The following is a 13,355-nucleotide window of genomic DNA, read 5'->3' as shown; positions in this document are numbered from 1 at the left end:
TGTGTTAATATTGATGATGCATATTCAGGCGAAAATTTTAAGATGTGTGCCATGTTATTTTGCACAATTTCTGACTTTCCTGCATATGATAATTTATATGAATACAATGTCAAGGGATATAAAATGTGTCCTATATGTGAATCTAATACATGCTTCCACCAACTTCATAATGGAAAAAGACGGTTTACGTTGGGCATAAGAAATTTCTAAAACCCAATCATCCATAGTGTAGATTGGGGAAGGATTTTAATGGAGAACATGAGTTTGATATCGCCACTAAGCCATTAACCTGGGAGGAAATTTATAAACGACAACAAGGGTCCTTGGAGAAAAATATATGGAAAAAGAGGTCGGTGTTATTTGATATTTCATATTGGTCTAACCTTGATGTAATACATTGTTTTGATGTGATGCATATGGAGAAAAATGTGTGATATAGTTTAATTGAAACACTTCTAAACATTAAAGGCAGGACAAAAGATGGTAAGAATTTCTGTCTAGATATGTTCTTGAATGGGGAGGCCTCCTCCTTATCCATTAGCTTGCCATCACAGATAATCTTGAAGATATCCAACATGCTTAGATTTAGTGTACGGTAGAAGAAGGACATTTGTTCCTTAGCACACTCGAAATAGGTATTATAGATCGCCACCAAGTCATCCTTGAGCCCCAACACCTCTTCTTCCAATTCCTTCTTTGAGCGAATGATGTCTTCCAAAAATGACTAAAAAGTCTCCTATGAGGCGACCAATTCCATTGCTTTAGCCTACACCATGTTCAACTTTGTCGCCTAGAAGTCTTTCTCCTTTTGCAAGGACCTAAGCAGCCCCCCGTCCTTGGCATAACTCTCTTCATAATGTTTGAGCTTTGTTCTCAGCTCATTTTCGACCTGGTCTCGCCTCTCCCTATCAACACGTTCCAGAATCAATCCACTTAGCAAGTGATTCTCCTTTATCTCATATAGTTTGGAGACGACTTAGTGCCGAGAGCCTTGTAGTCACCTGGAAAATCTTCGGAGAAAAGGAGGTGAGAGCCGGTAAATTTGACAACATTAAAGCCATGGTCATTTCACAAGGAATACTTGAGAGGTGGAACATCGCCACTAGGAGATTTCTGGACACCCTTCTCCTTTAGAGTAAGGGGAACAACGTTTTTCCCAACAATAAGGGAAGAATTTCCTTCAGGATTCTGAGCCTTAGCACTTGGTGATTCAGGAGGGTGGCATTTGGACAACCTTTTTCCCTATTGATAATCACACCATTGGGATGGTTGTAAGGGCTATCAGTTTCCCCGCGCGTAGCCTAGATTTTGTCCCAACTTTTCTTCCATTCCTCTAAATAAATCTTAGTCATTTGACCTACAAGACAATAAATGGGGTCACACACCGCCTATGCATACCTATAAAAGCATCAAAATACCCGAGCTTACTCAAGTATTTATTAACGGAGTCATCACCTTCTTGCCACCGCTCAATCACTACATGAGACTCCTTGATGTTGAATTTCTATAAGAGGCAAACCATATTGGCCTCACCATATGTAAGGTACTAATAATCGTACTTGGCGATTGCCGCAGGGTTGTTGGTCCAAGCCAAAGGGAAGAGAGGGACACCATATACCCCTACAGCAACTTGGGAACCGTATTTCCCTTTCACTCATACAAACCTGTCTTTTTAGTTCTTGTAATTATTAAATTAGGGTTTGAACAAGCCTTTTTTCATAAAAGGGCACCTAAGGTTACCCAGCCCCTTTTGGCAAAAGGTCTAGTGACATAAAATGAAAAGAACATCCCGATAGTGGGAGGTACCTCCAACCCTCGACACACACTTTCAAATACTCTAACAAAGCCCCAGCTGTTGGATTCCAACTATGAAGGCCCAATGTTAATCACCCTTAGAGGAGACATCAACGTGTTTTTGAAAGGAGATTGCTTTCTCCCCAACAGTGTAGAAAAACTCAAAAAATTTGGCCTTCTTTGACACTACGGTGGGAGAAACTATATTATCTCTTTGTTTCTTGGAAACACAAAAGACAAAAAGAAATCACTACCACTTGACTGATGTTTGATATTCCTCAACTGACACAAACTACACAGGACTTGATGACTCACCCCTGACTAATGAATCGCCGCTAACTGATCGACTCACCCTAATTGAGGAACTCATCCCTAACTGAGGAAATCGCCCTCGCCCCTAACTGGGGGACTCACCCTCGCCCCTAACTGAGGGACTCTCCCTTAATTAAGGGACTCACTTCTTACTGAGGGACCCTCCGCTAACTGAGGGAATCATCCATAACTGAGGGACTTGATTGGAAGGAATGAAAGGCTTAAACTATGGAAAAGGAGCTTAATCACTCCATCCTTTACAAGTCCTCGTGCTTGAGGGTCTGTATAGTCATATATATATATATATATATATATATATATATATATATATATATATATATATATATATATATATATATATATATATAAGACTCGTATGGACGATACAAAGACCTGCCCCCTATTGATTCCCTGCCTAAGGGGTGTCACCTAGGCAAGATTTCCACTCACTAAATGAGTCGAGTCGAGTTGAACTCGTCTTAACTCGACTCGACTTGATAAGAATTATTTTAGCTCAAAACTCAACTTGAGTTCGACACAATTTTTTTAAACTCAAACTCGACTCATTTAAAGTTCACGAACAAATCAATTCAACTCGTTAAATTCATTTCGATAGCTCTAGGAACTTACAAGTCATACTTTTTAATTCTAATTTATTTGATATATTTTTTACTTTTTAAATTAATATATGCTTTAAATAAAAAATATTGAAATAAAATAAAAATTATAAAATGGTCAAGAGGTATATACGTGTCTTTAAAGTTAAAATTATTTTTATAATTGATTTAGAATTATAATTTAAATAATTTTATATTTTATATTTTTTAAACGATGATTTTAAAAATATAATTTAAATTATTTTTAAAAATATAATTTAAATTATTTTTAAAAATATAATTTAAATTATTTTTAAAAATATTTTTCATTTTTTAAAAGCTAAAATAACATTATCTCATTTTGAAACTAATTTTAAAAATTTAATAAATAAATAAAATATATTAAAATATCTAAATAACTTTAAAAATATTCATTAACACTACTAAATAAATAATATTTAATTATTAAAAAATAAATTATGAGTAATATATATATATATATATATATATATATATATATATATATATATATATATATATATATATATATATATATATATATATATATATATAAAAGAGAAAAAGGAATATATATTAATAGTGAAAAATATTTTTATATTATCAACCAATGAAAAAAGTGTATCCCACTAAATCTCACTTTTATTTTTAAAAGGGGACAACTTCTCTACGCATCTCAAAAAGTTGGATAGAGTACCATCAACCAATCAAAAGATCCCATTTAATTTTAACATATTTAATTAATTATAAAATCTTACAATTATTTGATGTTTCCAAGATATTACATTGGAGATAACTTTACCCAACTTTTTGAGTTGGGTAGATAAAAATTCACCTTTTTAAAATATTAATATGACATGTTAAAATTTTATTGAATAATGATATAAAACAATAATATATTTTATAATTAATTAAAGCAAAATTAGCAGAAAATCTTACAAGTAAATGCAATAACTGTACTCTATTTGTAAACAATGTTTCGGCATTTATAAAGTATATAACGGAATAATCCAGAATTTTATAATCTAAAAATATAGAATAATCCAGATTTTAGAAATAGATTAACTTGCTGTTGATAAGCTTCAAACTTTTACTAAAAGTTGAATTATAGAAATTAGTACTATCTGGAATTCTTTTAATAATCATGTATTGAATCCATATATTATACCAAATGCATAACAACGCGACAAAAAGATTTAATCACACCGATTATAACGGGATAAGACTAAAAAGAGGTTGCAGCGTTGGTTCTAAATGGATTAGGTTGGAAGTCATAATTGAATACCCCTATGACTGACGTGGATCCATGTTGTAGCCAATGTATTATTATCATCACCCTATTTAATCATAATCAACATTCAACAACAAACCACGTTGTGACAAAATCACTTTTTTTGTGCGCGGCGATTGGAGATTGTCTTATCCTTCATTTTCTTGTATAAAAACACATTCATTCTTCATTTTATTTTTCATACACACAACATTGAGTAATCATGGGTGCAACTTCTCGATCCAAAGTTACTAGGTATTTGCCTGTTGGTATCCGTAGAGAATTATCTAGGCAAAAGCTGCAGCAATATGCAGACAACAATCTTGTTGATGTAGAATTTGATTTTCTTGATGATTGTGATGTGGATTTAGGTAATAGTAGTTCAAGTTCCGATGACTTTCACTTAGATATCGAAGATGAAGAAGATGATGAATCTTCTCAGAAGATTCATTCCGGTAGCGATAAATTTGAGGAGAACAGAAATTTTTGGGATACTCAACTTCAGCTTCTTCAGGTAATTAAGTATTTCAGGATCTACATCTATTAATTGTGAGATCTGGAAATTTAAATTATGATAAAAATGTTAATTTATTTTGGTTTTGATTTGGTCCAGTGGTGATTGGCGCTGGACTTGGTAGGGAGAACCATGGTTCGATCCCCCGCAACTGCGATCGGGAGGGGGATGGAACCACTTGATGCCAGAACTCGCCCCCGAACCGGACTAAACCGGTGGTATAAAGCCAAAAAAAAAAAAAAGAATGTATATAAAATAAGTGCTGTGGAATTAAGCATAAGGAACGCAACGAAAGAAGCCATTGAGGAAATGGATAGATCAGAAATAGAGTGCAGTTGTGGTGGACAGATCAAGGGTTCATCAGCCAGATCATGTAGAAACTGTTTTATGAGACAAGTTTCTAGGAGCCTTCAAAATGCTGGTTTCAACAGTGCCATTTGTAATACTAAATGGACCAAGTCACATAATCTTCCATCAGGTAATTAATTAATTAGTAATTTTTATATTTAAGTAATTAATAAGTCAATATATATAATATACTATTTCCAGCAAATGAATTCATCTTTTTTTGATACACTTATTCTACCTTTTTCTGTAGATCTATTATATTATTATTATTATTAGCTGTATAATAATTAAAATTAATTAATATATACTGAAAGCTAACAATTATACCATTATAATTATGCAGGGGAACATGCATTTTTGGATGTGATACATAGTACAAGCAAAGAGAAAGCAGATGTTAGGATAATCATAGAGCTAAACTTTCGATCTCAATTTGAGATGGGAAAAGCAAGTGAGGATTACAACAATCTGGTGAGAAAACTCCCAGAAGTGTATGTAGGAAAAGTAGAGAGATTAAGCAACATAATAAAGATCATGTGTATGGCAGCTAAGAGATGTTTGAAGGAGAACAAAATGCACATGGGACCATGGAGAAAACATAAATACATGCAAGCTAAGTGGTTGGGTCCTTGTAAGAGGAATACTTCCACAAATTCAATTTCAATGGGATATTCTCAGACGAATAGTCCAAAGCAGAAGGTGCAGGCATCAATGCTAACAGTGGATTTGTTAGACAAGATTCCTAGCATGCATGGTACTGCTGTTAAAGTTGTGTAAATTGTAATTGTTGATTAAGATAGAAGTTTGATTTTTTGTGTGTGGCTGCAGTGAGAAAGAGAGGTCCGTATAAAATGCATTAGACTAGTTAGTTAATTTTGAGTTGTAGCTAGTTGTTGAGATAACTATTGAACTGAAAGTTAGTTAAGCTTGTAAATGCCTTGCATTTTTTTGTTTAGAAATTCAAATTCATCATCTGTATATGTGGATGAAGCCTCTCCTTGTAAAGTTAGTTGACATTCAATAATGAATCTTATTTCTTTCTCTGAATTTTGTTAACTCCAATATGGTACCAAGAAGTTTTCCGACTCTCTTTAATGCTTCCACTTCCTTCATCTTCCTCTTCTTTAATTCGTGATTTCTTTGATCCATTTAATGGCGAATCACGCTGATCTTTATTATCTGACCATCCCGCCATCCCGGTGTTGTTTTGGTTTCACAACCATTAAACAGTGAAATTCTTGGCGTCATGCTATGTTGACGACTCTTGATGGAAAGAACAACACTGGATTCGTTCATGACACAACTTCAGAACCTGAAGAAAACAGTTCTCAAAAACAGTTCTCAATTGCTTTGTTGGATGCGTAATATATGTTGCAAATGAAATTTATGCAAGTGTCATATAGGTTGCAAATGTTGCAGAAATTTAAAAGGAGCTTCAAGATCATTTTTCAACAGAAAAATGATCCTCGTGTTTTTCCATTGAAAAAGAATCTTCTCAGTTGCACAAAAGGATCCTCCACTGTCAATGCCTATTTCACTCAATTCAAATATTTATGGCAAGAATTTGGGGAATTTCGACATGTTCATACTTGTCATTCTGAGGAGTGCAACCAATTGTTAACATATTCTTACTTTCTTGATGGGACAATGAGTTTTTTAATCAGGTTCATTGTCAAATTTTATTGTTGGATTATTTGCCTTCAATCAATATTGTCAAATTTTATTGTTGGATTATTTGCCTTCAATCAATATTGTTTTATCCATGGTTTCTCAAGATGAGAAACAAAGGGAGGTCATTGCTACATTGAATCCACCTGAGTCGCCAGTTACATGTGCAGTTCAAGAAAATTCTAAGAATTTCAAGAAAGATAGGCCAACTTGTGCACAATGTGGTGTTCTTGTCCATCTAATAGGAAAGTGTTTTAAGCTCCACGGTTATCCTCCTGAGTATAAGAAATCACCGAGTTTAGGGCCATCTAATCAAGCTAACAATGTATTTGACATGTCTGCTATGAATCCTCACAATTATAAGAAAATAATTCAGTTCTTACAAGCTCAAATGTTCAAGGCTATGAGGGAAGAAATAACAACTTTTGAGGCAAACAACACTTGGCAATCCAACCTTTAACTCTTGGAAAGAAAACCATTAGGTTTAGATGGATATATAAAACTAAATTCAATGTTGATGGATCATTGGACGGATATAAGGCTAGAATGGTTGCTAAGGGGTAGACTCAGCAACCTAGCCTTGATTTTATAGATAACTTTTTTCCAATAACAAAACTCACAACTATTAGAGTCTTACTCAGCTTAGAAGCTTCTCATAAGTGGAATTTAACTTAATTAGACATTAATAATACCTTCATACATGAGGATCTTTTTGAAGAAATTTATATGAATTTGCCACTTGGTTATCTAAGTAAAGCGGAGAACATGGTATGTACGCTAAATTAATCCTTATTTAGATTAAGATAAGCTTCAAGAAAATGGTATACAAAATTTTCAACAATAATTTGTGGATCTATGTGCTTGCAGGTAGTAAAGATCAACATCTGAAATTTTGATGATGATAATGTATGACTATAGTCAGCTGCAACACCAATAATAACTAAAACATAATCTTATAAGAGAATTCAAGATCAAGTGCTTTTACAATAAGATACTACATAGCAAAGTCTTGAAGCTTTTTCATAAAAAGTGTGAAAGCTCGTCAAGTCATGTTTGTCATTCAATCTGAGTTAACTGAGTACTGTAAAAATAAAGTAGCAGTTTAAGAGTACTAAAGAAACTCACAAACACTTAAAAATATATTTTTATCTTTAAAATGACTTTTCCATGCCAACAATAAGTGATTAAAAAACTATCCAATACATTTTTTAAACGACCTAATTGATTAAATAAATATACCAATCAATTAGCAAGACTTTTCATAAATCTAATCTTTTGTGAAATCAGCAAAGATAACATAACATGTTTAAGTCTAGCAACGACTATATATCAAACCTTTATAATTGGCATTTACAATCGATTAAAATTGAGTTGTCTAATTGATTAGAGCATATTTCTAATTGATTAGATGATAAATTTGGTCCATGGATCGTTTCCTTCCTTTCATGCTTAAAGTTCCTCTGTTGATTTCATCAATCACTTAGCACTTTACTTGGAACTTTGATTCTCATTACTGATTCGACTTGAGATATCTTCAAGGTTGAGTGTCATCATCAAAAGAGTTGCTAGATAAAAGAATCTGAAGTCTACTTTTGAATGTTGTTTGATTCAAAGAGATAGCTTGACGTCTGATGAAGAGCATCTTTAACTATTTAATCTCTCTTAATTGATAAATTCTTCACTAAATGTCGTTGGACATAAAAGTGTTGTCATAATCAAAATCAAAATGTTGATATCCTCATGTTCTCAACAAAACCATATGGATTTTCTCAACGGTTTACGCATGTAAGCACATAGATGTTGAGCAAATGACTCCAATCACAAGAGGGGGTGAATGTTAGTACTCAAATTTTCTGATTAATTTTGAGTTTTTTTACTTTAGAAACAAGTGTGTTATTATTTTTAAGATAAGAATAAAAAACAGCGGAAGATAAAAAATAGTAAAGTAAATAGCAGAAAACAAAATATAGGGGTCAGAGAGATGTCATCAGAGAATCATCCATGTTCAACTGAATGTTGGTCTACTTCTGTCCCCCAAGAGACATTCTTGAGATTTGACTACAATAATTAGCTTTTACAGGTTAAGCCCACAAACCTTTGATACAAGAAGATTTAGAGATTTTATATTGGCTTATCCTTAACCACAAACTGAGCTAACGAACTGTTTAAATATTTTATAGCCTAATCTCAATAACCGAACATAACTTTTTCAGGCTAAGTTATAAAACCAAACAAAAAATTTAATACAAGTTAATCTCAAGAATCAAACTCAATTCTTCAAGAGTATTGTATTTAATAACTATAGCATGACACCATGTTCTGAATTTTTGATATATGAATTGGTTTAACCTAATGTTTGAATCGAATCACGCAAAAGAATTGAAAAATGACAAGAAGTTTCAAGTCATGAATCGATTCATGTACTAGTATGAATTGATTCATACAAAAAGGATAGTATAAATTAAGAAAAATATCATTTGAATCGATTCATAACCTACTTTGAATTGATTCATGCAAATAGAATATTTTGAAACGATTCATAAATTATTTTGACTTAATTCATCATGAAAAATAATTTTGACCTTTTGAGTGATGGATTTAATAAGGAAAATAAAAAACAATAAATTTAACAAAGACAAAGCATCCAAACCAAAGATAAAACGATATCAAGCATGAGCAATTTCACACATCATATTAAAACTCGACACACCATTACAATATAGTAACGTCTTATGTAAAACTCTACATAATCAACATACCATATAACCAACATATTAAATCTATAATAAAACACTAGATATAATAGTGTAAAATAATCAATGCATTCCTATAATAAGAATAAACATATTAATCTATCTCATCCTTGTTATGCCAATTACAAACTAGTGAATGGATACATGAAATTTCAGTCAATTGTCTTCATCTCTATGTTGTTGTGGTTTTTTTTGTTTGAATCTATAATTTCATTGGAAATAGGTTATCTTAATGATCCTATTAAAAAGTTTTTTTTGAGAACATAAAATATTGTGGAAAGCAATATCTGGAACATATATCTTATAACTAAGATTTAACAGACTAAGAGGAACACTGATATTAATTTCACAAAAATACAATATCATGTTTTTGAATAGTGAAAATTCTAAAAATATTAGAGGGAATCCCAATAGGAAGATTTATGCCATAATCGCTAATCTTCTTTAGCTTCTCTTTCTGAACCACTATCGGTTGTTCAATGTTGGGACAACCTCGAGCTTGATCATCAGCCATCCCTTTAATGATAACTCCTTGCATGAGTCTCATAAAGTCCATATATGGTAATTCAGAAGTATGAGTAAGATGTTGAAGCGTCCAATAAGAAATATTGTTTTGCTTCTCAACTTGATAGTCCTCATAAACTTTACCGTTCTTAATTTTGAGTTCAGTCATACATATGAAATATTTCTCTGCAAAATAATTCCTTGTACTCCTAAGCTCAATTTTTGTTTCTAAAATGTCATCCATGATGTTTGAAACACGATCTTCAACATTCTAATCTACAATGGCAGCAACCAGCTTCATCTTTACAAATTTATTTCTCTTATTGCTATTACATAATATAACATAGTTTCTTTCTCCTATCAACTGTCTATTGCAGCTACTTAATTTCAAAATAACAATCTTTTCAAGAAAATACCTTGTGGGAGGAACAAGCAATATGAACAGGAATATTAGGCTTGACATGTCTACCTTGTTGATGATGCCTTTGAGACTTCTCATTCCACTAGAGAAGCATAGGTTGATGATATGGTTGTCTACAATACAACTTAAAATAGTACTAAGGAATGGAGATGACAAAATTAATGCGTTGGTAATCATGTTTGACCAGATGTTGAGCCATGTTACCTCACATTCTGCATTTTGTTTTCTGAATAGAAGTAATACACATATGCTTTAAATATGATAGTTTACTAGAATGTATACCATATTTTATGTCTTTGAAGGTCACAATATGGTTTGCTTGATTAGATTCAATTTCTTCATCCTTAGTGACATTGTAGATTCTGTTTTGTTTCCTTGGAAAAATTGAGTAGTTAGCTCGAATATATTAAAACTCTTTGCATTCAAGACATTGGATCCATTTGAGATTTTTTCTTTCACCATCTGTTCCTTTATGCTAAAAATTACACTTATTAAAGTTGTGATGCTGATTGTATTGAACATTTGTAGAGAAATAATTCATAGATCTCATATCTATTTTCTCATGAGTTTACTAAAGTTCTTAGCAAGCCTGACATTTTCTTCAGAATCATAGTCTACTTGGTCTTTAAAAACTTCATAATTGCATTTGAATAAATTCTTTGGAGGATTCTTAATACCATAAAAAATCTTTGGTTGACAAACTTATCCTCCTTCATTGAAATTCTCCATCTTGAATAGAAGAACCCTAGAATTCACCAAACAGAATATGGTGCATACTTTGATGCCAATTGAAATTATGTTCCTTGGAGAACAAATGTTGGACCAGATACTTGAGACAATGTGTACAACTACCTGGTTTATGGCAGATGACATATTATGGGGACATATGTCAGGGACATTGTATACCAAAAAAATCAATTTGCAAGCAAGATGATAAATACAAAAAGCAAATAAATAACACAAGAGAATTGGTAGCTCGGTTTAGTAAAAATACGCTAACGTCTGTATGACACTCTACCAAAGAAAGGAAATTCACTATTTTGAATTAGAACATTCAGCCTTATCGGAATAAAAACCCCATGTTTTTCAATGCCTCTTCCTAATCCTAGTGACTTTTTATTTAAGACTCCTTATAGGACTATTTCACTCCAAGTAGTCAGAAGGACAAATGAGCTTACTCTGAGATCTCAGTTCAAGGCCATTTTCCTAATACTACTCGTGAAGCTTAGTTCTACACTCCCCTAAATATGAGAACCCTCTCACTTTTACCCAAACAATATCCCAAGTGTTTAGATAATGATTGAAAAGATGAAACAATCGTGACACATAACTACTTTGTTCTCTAGCTTATAGAATCAATATCTAAGAACAATTAAAGTATTACAACTCGACTAACAAAACAAATTTCATGCCTTAGATATGAACGAAGGCACTAATGTGGTACACAATAATAAATCTAACAAAAGACTCAAAAATAAAAACCTTAACACAAAGAGTCTTCAATACATGCACACCTAAAAATCTAGGTTTGAGTCTTCTTAAATTGCAATGCTAACTCTGGGCTTTTTCTCCTTGAATAAGATCATGTTTAGAGATAAACAGGATTTGTTTTTTTTTCTTCACAAAAACTTCCAAAAAGAAATGATTTGATTTGATTCAAATTCAAATTTAAATCTCCATCTAAATTGAATTGATCTTAGCCAATTTTTAGCAAACAAATCAAATAACTTATGCTAATAGATAACGACCAATCATGTTGTCAATGGTCATATGTTTCACACATGTTAGAATATACGGTTCGACATACGTCTTTTTGACAGAATTATGAATCTTTGTGCAAATCAAATATAATCTTTACTTGATTCAAACTGGTGGATTAATAAAATCTTATTGAATAGTATTTTCTATAGAGTACAACAAAAATCTTCTAGGAATCAAGCATCAACGCGCACAAATTCACTCACCAGTCTTGGTCTGTAGACTGAGGCCAAGTGCTGGAACACACGCTGGAATATCTTGTTCCACATGTTTCCACTAAATATTAACATCATGTACTTATGTAGTTTTACCTGATACAATCAATCTAACGAAACAACAATCTCTACGATAATAAAGCAAATGTTTTATCCATTCAAGATATGACTTCTTATACATAGACATATCCACAAACATAAATTGGATCCCAAAATACCTCTTGATTGTATTGCTTAGGAGTTTGAGATCCAACAAATTATGTTTACGAGGTTTTAACTTTGGTTGATGCCACATACTATTTGGGGATTTTAGAAACCCCATTGAAACTGAAGCTAAGGTGTGGCATTTCCCTTTTGTTTTTTCTTGGTTCAATTATATATGAATTTTCTCAGGAGTCCCAAACAAAAATGTATTGTTATATTTATAAAATGGATTAGAGATTCATGAGAGTTCCCCAACACAACCAACTACCAATGAAGGTGTCGATGACATATTTATTTTTTTTCTTAATATTCTTTTTGGTCCTGTTGTACTTAAGATTCATTTTGGTTTAATAACTTAAAAAATTCACGTTAGTTTTTAAGTGAATATATTTTAACCTTCTTCTTTAGATTAATAAAAATAAACGGGTAAAATTTGGTGTCAAAAGTTAGTGTTTGTATATATATATATATATATATATATATATATATATATATATATATATATATATATATATATATATATATATATATATATATATCAAGTGAAATAAGAGAAAAATCTAGAAAAGTAAATGTGATGTAACCACTCTATTTGTAAACAATGTTTCGGCATCTCTAAAGTATATTATAGAATAATCCAGAATTTGTAATGTAAAAAAACGAATAATCCAGAGTTTAGAAATGGATTAACTTGTTGTTAACTTCAAACTTTTACTAAAAGATTAAATATAGAAATTAATACGACCTCCACATTATTGATGTATTTAATCCATAGGTTATGCCAAATAGAAAACAACAAATACAAAAGGATATAATCCAGCGATTATAACGGGATAAGACTAAAAAGAGGTTGCAGCGTTGGTTCTAAACGGATTAGGTTTGAAGAAATAATTGAATACCCAATGACGTGGATCCATGCTGTTGCCAATGTATTGTTATCACCCTATAGCCTATAACTATTTAATCTTAATCAACATTCA

At 32.0% G+C, this 13,355-nt stretch overlaps 2 protein-coding genes across 2 annotated transcripts; both read left to right on the top strand.

The window, feature by feature from the left end:
- The first annotated feature begins 4,213 nt into the window (after positions 1-4,213).
- LOC131605543 (uncharacterized) lies at positions 4,214-4,537 on the top strand. Its single transcript, XM_058877888.1, has one exon. It carries the CDS (start codon positions 4,214-4,216, stop codon positions 4,535-4,537), a length of 324 nt encoding a protein of 107 aa, XP_058733871.1.
- LOC131602684 (uncharacterized) lies at positions 4,365-5,899 on the top strand. Its single transcript, XM_058874853.1, has 3 exons — positions 4,365-4,504; positions 4,604-4,982; positions 5,196-5,899. The coding sequence occupies exons 2-3, from the start codon at positions 4,637-4,639 to the stop codon at positions 5,627-5,629; spliced, it is 780 nt and encodes a 259-aa protein (XP_058730836.1). The 5' UTR covers positions 4,365-4,504; positions 4,604-4,636; the 3' UTR covers positions 5,630-5,899.
- Positions 5,900-13,355: the final 7,456 nt, after the last annotated feature.

This window comes from Vicia villosa, linkage group LG5, assembly GCF_029867415.1.
Source record: "Vicia villosa cultivar HV-30 ecotype Madison, WI linkage group LG5, Vvil1.0, whole genome shotgun sequence".
Lineage (NCBI taxonomy): Eukaryota > Viridiplantae > Streptophyta > Magnoliopsida > Fabales > Fabaceae > Vicia > Vicia villosa.
The sequence above is the reverse complement of the archived record's forward strand: the minus strand, read 5'-3'. Positions and strand labels throughout refer to the sequence as shown.

Coding starts and splice junctions, on each gene's coding strand:
- LOC131602684 (XM_058874853.1), top strand. CDS start 4,637: ATGGTTCGATCCCCCGCAACTGCGATCGGGAGGGGGATGGAACCACTT. Junction 4,983..5,195: donor GTCACATAATCTTCCATCAG/GTAATTAATTAA, acceptor ATAATTATGCAG/GGGAACATGCATTTTTGGAT.
- LOC131605543 (XM_058877888.1), top strand. CDS start 4,214: ATGGGTGCAACTTCTCGATCCAAAGTTACTAGGTATTTGCCTGTTGGT.